This window comes from Meles meles, chromosome 3 (assembly GCF_922984935.1).
Source record: "Meles meles chromosome 3, mMelMel3.1 paternal haplotype, whole genome shotgun sequence".
NCBI lineage: Eukaryota > Metazoa > Chordata > Mammalia > Carnivora > Mustelidae > Meles > Meles meles.
The window spans coordinates 78,719,842-78,733,106 of NC_060068.1; the positions used below are offsets into that span (position 1 = coordinate 78,719,842).

Sequence of the window (13,265 nt, forward strand, 5' to 3'; positions counted from 1 at the left end):
CCTCTCCGCTACCCAGACGTTCCAAAATACCCTGATGGAAAGAAAGAAGTCACTTAGGATACACACCTTTTTTTTTTCTCCTAAAAGCAGTCTCCAATTTTAGGGAAATTGGTACTGTTTTCTTACAGCTCCGGTTCTGTAACAAATCCTCAACGTCTAATAATATTTCAGAAAGATTGAGTATATTATATTTCTTGGACACTCCAGATATTCGTTTTGTGCAAAGTGCTGCGAATAGTTTTTCTCAAATAACATTTAATCTGAGTCAAGTTACAGTGAAAGTGCTGATTCTATAATTAGTTTGGTTTTTCAACATATTTGTGGCAGACAGTGATAGTTGCCTAATTAATATGTATTTTCTCTCCTCTTCTGTGTTAATGTATTTGATTTGGGGAGACAATGTCCCTAACTTAAAACAAATCCTTGGGCTCCCTTGCTGCTGGGGGTGGCCATTTGACATGGTGCTGGCCAGTGAGATATAGGTGGAAGTCAGTTAAAGATTCTGAAAAGTTTTGCTTTCCTGATATAGAGGGGCACTCCCTTCTAAAAATCTGGCCATTCTTCCTTCTCCTTCCTATTTGGAATGCTACCATCAGTCCTGGAGGAATAGCAGTCATCTTTCATCCATCCCATTGGAAGCTGACTAACAGCTGGTGTAACTAGCAGCAGTGTGTGTGTGTGTGTGTGTGTGTGTGTGTGTGTTAATGACAACTTTGAGTAGCTAGCTGCAGCAACCAAGGATTGTGGAAAAAATAGCCTCTTTTTTGTGTAATCACTACACACAATCCTAAGGGACACATAGTTTCATAACAATGCCATACATTTTCCAGCATGTTCACATACATGTTTTTATTTGGTACTCTGGACAACTCTGTGAGCTAGGCAAGGCAGATGGTTTTTATTCCCACTTTATAAATGTGGAAACAGACATTCAGAGAGGCTAAGTGACTTGTCCAAGGTCACAGAGCTAAGCATGTAAACAAGCAGACTTTGGATCTTCCAAATTCCTAATCTAGCCTCTTTCTACTCCCACTTCTCTGTTGGGCCCAGACATACTTGAATTAGAGCAGTTCTCCAAGGCCTTACAGTTTCCATTGTCTAAAGCATGACTCTCCCAGATACTTGCATGGGTCACCCTCTCACTTTCTTCAGGACTTTGGTCAAGGGTCATCTTTTCAGGGAGGACTTTACTGACCATCCTATAGAAACACTGCAAACACCCCCATGGCCATCCCCATTCCTCTTGTATAGACTGCCTTAGTTAAAGGTAGGGATTTTTTTTTTAATTTTTTTAAGATTTTAAATTTAGGGGCGCCTGGGTGGCTCAGTGGGTTAAAGCCTCTGCCTTCAGCTCAGGTCATGATCCCACGGTCCTGGGATCGAGCCCCACATTGGGCTCTCTGCTCAGCGGGAAGCCTGCTTCCTCCTCTCTCTCTGCCTGCCTCTCTGCCTACTTGTGATCTCTGTCTGTCAAATAAATAAATAAAATCTTAAAAAAAAAAAGATTTTAGGGGCGCCTGGGTGGCTCAGTGGTTTAAGCCTCTGCCTTCGGCTCAGGTCATGATCTCAGAGTCCTGGGATCAAGCCCCGCATCGGGCTCTCTGCTCAGTGGGGAGCCTGTTTCTCCCTCTCTCTCTGCCTGCCTCTCTGCCTACTTGTGAGCTCTCTCTCTGTCAAATAAATAAATAAAATATTAAAAAAAAAGATTTTAAATTTATTTATTGTCAGAGAGAGAGAGAGAACACAGATAGGAGGAGTGGCAGGCAGAGGGAGAAGCAGACTCCCCACTGAGCAGGGAGCCTGATGCAGGGCTTGATCCCAGGACCCTGGAATCACGACCTGAGCCGAAGGTAGACGGTTAAAGACTGAGCCACTCAGGCATCCCAAGATACAACCTTTTATTGAAAATCAAGGCCAGTTCATTTCAGCCCGTGTATGGTTGGACACAGAGCAGTGCACGAGTTGGGGAGAAAAGCATTTAGTTGCTTCTTCTAACCAGTCTGCAGTCCCAGAAGGTACATTAGCAAGCCTTGTTCTTGACGCCACCTTATCCACAGCATTTCCATTTTGGAATGGAATTTGGAAGTGGGATGGAGACCAGCTGTGTTAACTGTGTTAGCCAAAGACACTGTTTTGACAGAGAGGGCTCTGACTCTGGGTACTTTTTCTGTACTTCATATCTAAAAATGAATTTTAGATGAATGTGGAAGAAATGTTAAGATTTGTTATGACTCTCACCTCTTTCTCTCTTCCCTCTATACAATGCAATTCACTCTTTTAATTCTGAACTTTTGAAACATAAAAAGGACTTCGACTTTAAACTCTCCCGAGACCTTTTCACCTGCCAGGTCAAAAAGCCCTCACAACTCGCGTGATAAATATATGCTGCAGAGGACTATGGAAGAGAGAATCAGAGGCAGAGTCATTTGCATAAAATGTTGTCTTGAAAAATCTAACACTTCAGTTAAGTTAACCATGTTAAGAATCAAATTTAGTTCTAGAGGGGGAAAAACACTGCCATACAATCTGGGTGTTACAGGATAGTATCTCACCTCCTACGTCCAGTCTGTCCCAGGGTTATGACAAGTGTATCTATTTAACACTTCTTAGAAGTGAAGCCCCCTCCCGTCCTCACTGCCCCTACATTGTTGAAATGGCCTCCATCTCACTCCAGCCCACGCTGGCGTATCTTCCATTGCCGCAGAGCGAAACCGTGCCTGACCTACTCTCATCTGGGATTGCCTCCTGCTTTGTTCTGCCTAAGGCCAAACACCATCCATTCCTGCATCTATCACCTGTATTGCATGATCTGGTTACCTTTCCGTCTCCTCTCTTTGGCTTTAAAATGCTTGAGGCTCAGGTGACAAATCTCATTTGTCTGTCTCCCTACCACCACATACGGCAGCTCACCAAGAGTAGGCCCTTCATAAACTGCCGAGAGTTAGCAGACAGGGAAGACTTTTGAAAATGTCCCTTGTTTCATAAATGCTGCAAGTCTGGTCCTGAAGAGGGGAAAAAATGGCACTCTGGAACAGAAAATTAGCTAGGGTTTTAAGAAAAGGACAGGGCTTATTTTGATTGTATCCTCGTGATAACAAGTCAAGGCATTTTGATCTGTTACCTAGATGTTTGTCCAAAATTTTAAATTTTGCCTGTTTTCTAAACAGCCATTAGCAAAATAACCACATCATCAAGATTTGAATTCAGAGCATCTTTTAGTTCCTCCTTCACTGCTCTATTTACCACCTCAATTAATTACTACACCAGGAGGATCTAAAGACCACGCTAGTATGAGAGAGGACTGTGGAAAACACAGATCACTGTAAATTAACTTCCAGTACATTTCTATTTTCATTCCATTCTGTCTTTCATTTTGGCAGTGACTCTGCCTTGGAGCTGACAGTGAGCTCCGAGAAGCATTTTTTCTTCATTTTTGCAGACCTCGGTCTCTAGACTTCTGGATTTAAGGTCTGGCTCCCAGGTGCCTCTGTTCACACACAGAAGAGCAGACCAACTTCACCTTCTGACTGGAGGCTACCAGGCATCCTTTCTGCCTGAAGCTGCCACTAGGACTGCTCTTGGGGATTAATGAGGCTACTGGAGGTGTCCCCTGTGGCAATCAAATGAATTCTTAAGATGTACCTGTTAGCGGACAGGAGAGGTGAGATTAGCACCTTTCCACTAACATTTTAACTCTCAGGTACACATTAGCATGGGTTATCATATGATAGTCTTGGTGTTGCAAGAGCAGGGGCTGGGAAGAAATTGGACGGCGACAGCATATTTTAAAAATCTTTTTTTAAAAATGAGCTCAAGGTGAGCACAGTATTGCAGAAAATTTAGAGGAAGAAATCAGCACAATGTCTTTATCTTTTTATTAAGCTCATTTTCTTCAATGCCTATATTTTACTTTCATAATCAAAAAAACATATCCAAAGATTTTTTCATTAATTGTTAAACCCATGTTGCATATCTTATGTAATTATCACCATTATTATTTCCTTCCTTGCACTGCATATATAAATATTTTTACATAGTTGAGATCAGTCCATGACAAAGTATAACTCCTTTCAAAAGGTAACCTTGCCAAAGCAGTTTGTTTGTTCCCATACTTAGCTTCTTAATTGGCTGCGTAATAAGTTAGTAAGTGGGTGCACCTTTATTTAGGGAGCCCACCATCGTTGGGCATCTTGGTTATTCCTAGCTTTTTATTATAAATAGATCAGTGGTTCACATTTCCACGCCTGTATAGCTGCTCCCTTCCCCACCCTCACTGAATTTTGGGGCACAGGTGGGTTGCTTTGAGAGATCCTGGAGATGTCCTGCGTCCAAGTTCATGCCTTTCCTAATTTTGTTTTGTCACCCCTTCTCCTCAGCAAGCACAAACCCAGCAGAGAAGCAGGGCCAGGGTGGGGTGGGAACAAGGCTCACAGTTGGTGAACAGATGGGGAATGAAGCCTAGAGAAGGGGCCAGAAAGATCCATCTGACTGATGTGAGGAGGCCGAGCCCCTCCAAACCACCTTACGCACCCCCCTACCTGCGCACTCCCCTACACACCCCCTCTCTGCAGCCTCGGGCATGGGAGGGTCTGCACCCGGGACTGGTTTCAAGCCAGCGCCCCCCCCCCCCCCCCCCCCGCCCGCCTGCTTGCAGGGCCAGGCTGCCACCCTTCCCAAAACCTGAGGGAACCGAGCTCTGGGGCCAGTTGACCCGAAGACCTGACGGTGTTGGTGGGCTGAGGATAGAAAATGTGAGCATGGCCCCTGAATCCGAAACTGGACTTCACCTCCCCTCTCCCCCAAACATCTCACCCTGGAGTAGAATGGGGTGACCTTGAGCTAGTTGCCTGACTCTCTGGGCCTCAGTTTCCTCATCTGAAAAATGGGAATAATCGTGAAAACGAGATAATTTGCGTAAAGCAGCATGGGGCACCGGGTCAGGGCTCCATAAATGCTACCCGAAATTGTTATCTAACCCTGTCGCCAAGGTAGTATTGTCTGTCACCCGCGGCAACTGGCAATCGCGGAAACCCAGGCGCGGAGCCGTCTAGGTTCCCAGCCAAGAGCTGAGGTGGGGTTTGAACTTCGGGCACCGGGAGCCCTGCGGACCGCGGGGCTGAACACCTAGCCGACGCCCGGAAACTCACCTTTTGGCCCCGGGGAATCCGGCCGGTGCCATCGCGCCGCGACTGTGTGGGCGCCGGGTCCGGGAGAGCGCGCCAGCCCTCGAGCCCGCCCTTCGCCCCGGGGGAGGGTTCCCCCTCTCAGCCGAGCGGCTGGCCCTGCCGCCCCAGGGTTTCGGCTGGTCTCGAGCTGGTGCCCGCGCCCGCGGCCTCGGCCTCGGCCTCCCTGGCCTCGCCATGCTCCGCTCGGGAGCACAGCGGCTGCGGGGCCTCCTATTGCCGAGCCTCCCGCTGCGGGGCTCCCCCGGCCGCCCGCGCTCAGCCTGCGGCCGCCAAGGGTAAGTGGGGGCCCGGCCAGTGCCGAGGCCCGCGGCTGGGCGACTGCGGGGCGGGAGCGAGGCCCTGAGGAAGTGTGCCGGGTCAGGGGCGCTTTGGCCTCTGAGGAGTGGGCGTTTGGATTCTTCTAGATTTCTCTATGTTTTCTTTTATATGCACCCACATACAAAGTGAAATAGTATTCAAGGGTTCCCGGTGCGAAGCCACTCCTACCCCCATCCTTTTTCCTAGTCAGCTGTTAACAGTGTCCTCTGAATCCCCCCTCAACGCCCCCCCACCCCGCCCAGATCGCCTATGTATAAGCAAACAGGGATGTATCTATATTCCTCTTCTCCTAAATCACACCTTGCTTTTGACAGTGTGTCTTGGAGAAGTTCACGATCCAGCTAGGAAGAAAGTCATGCAAATAAATATATTGAAGCACTGAGCAATAATTATAAAATGAGAAAAGAAGGTGAGCAGTGAGGAAATTAAGTGAGGAAGTAACATTTTACTCCACCTGGCTCTCTTCAGCCTGGAACACAGGGGATGGAGGAGATCCAAGGTTTATAGAAGCAAATCTTCACGTTGATTAGGGGTTTTCATGGAATAAAATGATTATAAGTGTGTTCTTTAAGTAGACTGAGGAAAATTATTCTCTAGATCCTTTGGAAATTAAAAAAAAAAAAGGCACGTTCAGTTCTTTAGTTCTGTTAGCTTCAATGGACCAGAATTATATGGGATGGGGCTCACATGCCTCCTCTTCCTTCCCCAACCAGGTTGCATCAGTCAGGATTTAGATGTCTCAAATGATTAAAGCAGCACTATGCCAACCTCCCAGGTACTATTAAGATATTAGAGAAACAAGGAGAAATGCATGAGTCAGAAAAACTATAGCTATGACTGCCTAGGAAAACTACCATTTTAAAAAATTGTCTTCCAGAGAGGAGAACCTACCCTTATCTGCAGAAACAAGATGGAAAGACAGAGCAGAAACTGTGATCATTGGAGGCGGCTGTGTTGGTGTGAGTCTGGCTTATCATCTCGCCAAAGCGGGGATGAAAGATGTGGTCCTCCTGGAAAAATCCGAGCTCACAGCTGGATCTACCTGGCACGCAGTAAGAAAAGCACCTTGAAACCATCCCAGGCACTGAACCATACACCAGGGCAATCACTCTTCTTCCCCCTTAGAACTCCCCACTTCGAGCTCTGTAGAGCAAGTTTCCTTTCAGTCGTGTTGGAAGGGGCAATTACAATTTAGTTGGTGTACTTCCAGGGCATGATCAACATTTTTAATGTCTTTTTCTTGGACATATACCTGGTTTCCGGATTCAACCCTGCTCCGCCATTTTCTACCCAGCTGACTTGGGACCTTTTACTTAAGCTTCCATTCCTGCCGGGCAGAAAGAGACCTTCAACAGCACCTACCCAATAGGGTTGTGATGAAGGTTGAGTTAATATGTGTAAAGTTATTAAATACATGGTAAATGTTTAGCAAATGTTAGCTTTTGTGTGGAAGGATCCTGGCTGCCTGATCTCAAACATAGCAGGAGACCTTTCCCTAAACTCCCCTCACCTGGGTTTCGTGGTCCTTTTGCTTTTATGTATGATTTTAATTCCACACTGTGAGTCAGCAGCTTGGCTTCATGAAGTTGAGAACTATGAGGGCTGGGAACATGCGACATTGTTTTCAAAAGTGTTGTCTAAGTAGACACATAGCCGAGGCAATCAAAGTATTTAATGATACACAGAATTGTTCCTGTGCTACACAGTAATTGGGCTGAAATGGAAAGTTGCTCAGGTAAAGGTGATTGACACTGCTCTCATACTAGTATGTCATCCCAATGATTTCTGAAGTCAGCTAAGGATGGAAGAGGAAGTTTTGGTGACCGTCGGTACAAATCTCTTTTGGAGAAAGGGTTGAGCAGTGTTAGCCATGGCTCGTCATCCCTTTGTGTCTCTAGTTTTCCTCTGCTGAGACAAGAGGGAACCCTGCTTTGGGGGGACTCTTGAATCTCGGACCCACTCTAGGTTTGGGGGTTGTCAAGTACTGAAAGGGCTGCCTGTCTCGTGCTGAGATTGGGGGAGAGCACAGCCCAGACAGTGTCTCAGTGGTCTCATAGTCAGACCACTGACTGGATGGAGACGTCTGGAAAAGTCATGCCAAGCCCAGCTCCTCTCCCCTGTCTCCTTTCCCTCCAATCCCCTCATCCTTCAGTCTGAGCAGGAGGTGCGGGCACTTGGTCCTCCCTCAGTGTCCTTTCAGAGCCTTTACAGGCACACTGGCTCTTGTTTCCTCAGTTGTCCCTCAGCTCACTTCCTCCTACCTGGAGAGAGGGGTCTGGGAAGCCACCAACACTCCTGGCTTTACTTCCCTCCCTGAACTAGACTTTCGAGATGACTTCATATTGTCACATAGAAGGAAGCCTGCATTTCTCCTATGGCTCTCCTGTAACTTCTCCTTAGTGGCCATTTGTTCATTCCTTCAACATCAGTCACTGAGAGCCTGTATTGGGTTCAGGCCAGTCCTATTCTAAGAGGTGACACAACAGGGAAAAACGAATGCCTGCACCCCCAGAGCCACTTCTGTGGGGCAGACAGAGAACACACAAGCAATGCTTGAGAGTAATCAGTGCTGTGAAGAAGAGGAAGGTGGAATAAGGGGTGAAGAACAATGGGATGGAGGAGTCAGGAGGCTCCTTTGAGGAGGTGATGCCTCAGCACAGACCAGGAAGAAGTGAGCGAGGGTGTGGTGAGGCTGTCCAGGTAAGGGCATGTAGGCAGGGGGAAATTGAGGCAAATGGAGATATTCTGAGGGAGAGACTTACACCCTTTTAAGACTTCTGGATGGTTAAGAAGGGCATGTGTTTCAGTATTTTAATTACAGATTTGATCATTGATATTTAATTGATTTGATGTGGCCTATGTTTTACAATAGATTATTGGATTCTCTGCATTATTACTTCTTAGACATCCTGTGAACGAAAACTCAAAAAAGCAACGTACTCCTAACCTGAGTTTTTTCAGGAGAAGTGGGCAAAGTTCTTAAGATGATAGCTTCTTGTTAAATGTTAACTGTGCAGAATAATTTCCCCTTAACCAGAGAGATACCAGAGTGAGTGGGAAAGGCATGCTCCTGCTTTGTGCACAAGGTATTATGCTCTACAGTTCACAAAAAGAGACCCGGGCAGTGTGAGCTCAACATGGACTCAGGCATCAGGAGCCAGATTATTTGACCTCCTGGGAATAAAGGAAAAAGCAACATGAAGAAGTTCCACGTCTTCAGAATTTTTAACGCAGAGAAGTATTTGGAGCAGATTTGAGAATGTGGAAAGCTGGGAAGCCAGCTAAAGGGGCAGATTACAAAAATCCAGGCAGTGTCATTGAAGCATGACACGTGCCCAAGGTTTAACGTATCTGTAAAGTACAGGAAGGCATGGCTTGCAAAATGAATATTAAAAACGGAGTCACAAATCCCCAAATCCTGAGGCTTTGCTGTATTTGAACAAGACTGCTTTGTCGGCAGGTGCCACGACTACCAATTTAGAACATTTCATGTAGGATGGAGGGAAAGGGGAGAGGATGGAGGGAGAAGCAGCTTTGGAGCATGGGGCCCCCAGGAGAGGAAGTCCCTGGGGATGGTGCCAAAGTGAACATTCTGGAGAACTGAGGACTGAAGATCTAAAGATACACAGTGGTCCATTCGGGGCGTAGGGAGACAATACTAGAACTTTTATTCATTTTCATCTAAAAATGTAACAAAGAAATTAAGCTTTACTGGTCTTTATAAATAGCCTTCACTTGTGATGCAGGTGACATACTGGGTATGCTTCCAAGGTTCACTAAAAGGAAGATCGGCACCACAAAAGAGGCACCCCTATACATTGTTTTTCTTTAGTCTACCATGACATAATGTAGATCAGGTGCTATAGAGAATCACTGTTGTGATGAATTGAATGGAAACAGGGCTTTAAATAATACAACTTGTGATGAAAGGGAGAAGGAATGAACTTGAAAGTATTGTACCACATCACATGCAATAATTTAAAGGGTTGTGAAACAAAATTTTTCTTTTTTTTTTTCCAAGATGTCATTTATTTATTTGACACAGAGAGAGAGATCACAAGTAGGCAGAGAGGCAGGCGGAGAGGGAGTGAGAAGCAGACTCCCTGCTGAGCAGGGAGCCCCATGTGGGGCTCGATCCTAGGATCTTCGGATCATGACCTGAGCTGAAGGCAGAGGCTTTAACCCACTGAGCCACCCAGGTGCTCCCCAAATTTTTCTTTTACTAAAAGACAAGTGTCCTAAATCTAGTGACCTTTGTAGTGATGAAAATGGCTGCCAGTCATTTCCATGTAGCAGATACACATTAAAAAAAAAAGAATGCAAGCTGTCCTTTCAAAGTAAAGATGATATTATAAGTGAAAAATAACTGCTTTCTGCAAAATAGTCCTTTTGGGAAGAGAACATTTTGAAAAGGGATGTTTTGAAATGTTGGCATCATTATTAGATTTTTCTGGCCAAAATGATATGTATCTAGAAAGACTCTTATATATATATACATATATATACATACATATTCTATGTATATATATATACAAGAGATAAATTTTTCAACACAGCTAAGATTTTTCCAAATGATGAGTTTCAGTGGGACTTGTACCCATATATTTAAAATATAAAAATGCAGTGACTTCCAATTAGCTCATAAAACAACTACTAGACAAGAGTACATGAAAGGTGACTAGTCAGTCAAGTTTCAACCGAAACATTTGTGTAGGTGATGATGGGGGGGAGGACGTGGGGTCACAGTGCACAGCGTACAGCCAACAAAGTGCCCTTTTCCTGCTCAGACCTTTGTATCATTCACAGCTGGCTTACCCAGCTAGCATAGACATTCAGACCAGTCTCAAAATAAAAGAAACCTAAGCCTTCAAGTTGCTGCTTTACCAAGGCTAACCCTATATATATTTCAGTAATAAAGCACATTATTCACATAGCTTTGGTAAAATTTTAATAAATCAGTTGACTATTCAAGCTATTCCATATAATAAACTTCACATCATTCTATATAATATATATAATATATAATTACATATCTATATTATATATTTAATTTCAGTTATATGTAATTATATATTATAATAATTTAAGTTGTTTTGTAATTCTATATAATAAGCTTTAAAAGCACAAAAGCTTTTTTACATAAGTAAATTTTAAAAATTTGTAAGCTTTTCTACACAATAAACAAAATAAAATTATTTAAAATATTTAATTCATTTCATGTCGTTTTGTATGTTTTATGATCTCTGTTACAAATAGTAATACAGGGCTCCTGGGTGGCTCAGTCGTTAAGCATCTGCCTTGGGTTCAGGTCACGATCTCAGGGTCTGAGGATTGAACCTGGCATCAGGCTCCCTGCTCAGTGGGAAGTCTGTTTCTCCTGCTCCCCCTGCTTCTATGTTCTTTCTCTCTGTCAAATAAATAAATAAATAAATAAACTTAAAAAAAAAACCCAAATGACAGTACATATTCATATGTCATGTGAGAACAAAGAAATCCACATATTTTAGTGGGTATGCTTAAATTTTTTTATCAGATATGAGTGTCTGGACCGTCTGGCTTATGTAATGGCTTGAGGTCAGTCACTGGGCTTTTTTGAGGTTGTAGAGGCTCGTGAAAGAGAGGGCGGGCTTATTAGAGAAAGATCATCACTAGCTTTAGTGACAATTGATGATTTCTCAAATGCCATCATTCCTTTCCTACTCATTCATTGTTAGCCTACTGTAAGGAAGAACTTTTTCTTCTCCCTGTCTGAGTGTTTATTTATTTGTTTAATCAACGAGGACTCATAATTCTAATTTCATTCAAAGAGTTATAGTTCTTAATGATTTTTAATAATTTTGTTTCCTCAAATCAAAGGTAGGCCCTTTCCTGTCCTCCCTATAGACTTGTGACCATTCTAGCATCTTCTCTCTCTCTCTCTCTTTTTTTTAAAGATTTATTTAATTATTTTAGAAGTGGGAGAGGGTCAGAGTGAGAGAGAGAGAGAGAGAGAGAAAGAAGATACCATGACACCACACTGAGTGTGGAGCCTGACTTGGGGCTCAATCTCGTGATCCTGAAATCCTGACCTGAACGGAAATCAAGAGTTGGAGGCTTAACAAGAGTCAGAGGTGTTTCTCTTGGTTCTTATGTCTTTCTTGAAATGCTTTGGCACTCAATCATATGCTCTTGATTTCATTGTTTCATATATGAAAGTTTCACAACTTCAGTCAGGCTACACAATCTTGAAGGATAAGAAGAAGGATAAGAACAATGTGTTCAGGGCACCTGGGTGGCACAGTCAGTTAAGTGTCTGCCTTCAGCTCAGGTCATGATCTCAGGGTCCTGGGATCCACTCCTGCATGGCCCCCGGCTCAGCAGGGAGTGGCTTCTCCCTCTCCCTCAGCCCTTCCCCAACTTGTGCTTTCTTTCTCTCAAATAAATGAATCTTAAAAAAACACAGACAATGTTTTCTCCTTCAAAATTCCTATTTACTATATTCTTTCTGAAGCCCAGAATAGGAACACAGTGTTCCCTAAACAGAGTTCATTGGGCTAAATGTCTTAAATAATAATTTTACGAAAACAAACCCATGTGATTTTTCAGATAAAAGATTATTAATTCATAAATGAAACAAGATGGGATCGGGAGGGAGACAAACCATAAGAGACTCTTAATCTCACAAAACAAACTGAGGGTTGCTGCGGGGAGGGGGGTATGGAGAGGGTGGTTTGGTTATGGACATTGGGGAAGGTATATGCTATGATGAGTGCTGTGAAGTGTGTAAACCTGGCGATTCACAGACCTGTACCCCTGGGGATAAAAATACATTATATGTTTATAAAAAAATTTTAAATTTAATTTAAAAAGATTATTAATTCATAATTCTATTAAAATAGCTGTCTGGGGAAGGGAAGAGAATTGATATAGTGTAGATAGACAATTTTCTGGTGGTCTAATTTATTCCAAGTTAAGCTCAGAGGATCTTGAGTAAATGGTGAATGGAACCCTACACCAGGGCTTGTGAATATCATTTTTTTTTTCAACTGACAGGAGATATATGGAAGACATGTCTAGCTGGCACCTGAAGGCTAGGGATTCTCCATTATTGATCTAGAAAAGCTCATATGCACACTGATACTAAGGAGAGTGGAATATTTGAAAGTGAAAGAGCCTGACCTACTCTTTCCTCTAAGCCCTGTCAGGATTTTTCTAAAAAAAAAAAAAGAAAGAAAGAAAAAAAGCTGTGCCTGTGCCAAATGCTTGAACAAGTACCTGATAGAAGCCCTAGGGTTCTGATCCAAAAACGATGCCTGAGGAACTTCAAATGGAGTGCTTCTGAGTTCGGGAGAACCAAATATTTACCACTGTCGTAGAAGAACCTTATAAATCCTCCCAAACAGATTTTATTTGGAACAGATTGTATTCTGATGAGATTTCCAGGATAAATTAGCTACAAAATGGGGCTCCATGTTCCAAGATTCATTGTTTATATACTACAAAAAGGAAAAAAAAAGCAAAAAACAAAACGGGGCCCCAGATATTTAATTTAGAGAAGCTGCTTCATAGAATTGCTCAGAATTCTTTTTTTGGATACTATGTTGCATCTGTCAGAGTTAATAAAAGGGGTTTTGGCATGCTACTATTTAGATATTTTTTTGTGAGAGTAATTAATAAGTGTTTATTCAGCACATATTTGTGGGGTACAATCTATGTGTTCATCAGACAGGTTAAGGTTCAGCAAAAGTCTGTTCACCAATTAGCCAGGCTCTCATTCTCAGG

General features: G+C 43.5%; 1 protein-coding gene across 2 annotated transcripts in view; it reads left to right on the top strand.

The window, feature by feature from the left end:
- The first annotated feature begins 5,069 nt into the window (after window positions 1–5,069).
- Window positions 5,070–13,265, top strand: part of DMGDH (dimethylglycine dehydrogenase) — a 64,147-nt gene continuing 55,951 nt past the window's right edge. For both annotated transcript variants that reach the window (XM_046000310.1, XM_046000313.1), the window contains exons 1-2: window positions 5,070–5,461; window positions 6,382–6,556. In XM_046000310.1, the coding sequence (XP_045856266.1) occupies window positions 5,361–5,461; window positions 6,382–6,556 (276 nt within the window). In that variant the 5' untranslated portion in view covers window positions 5,070–5,360. The remainder of the gene's footprint in view (window positions 5,462–6,381; window positions 6,557–13,265) is intronic.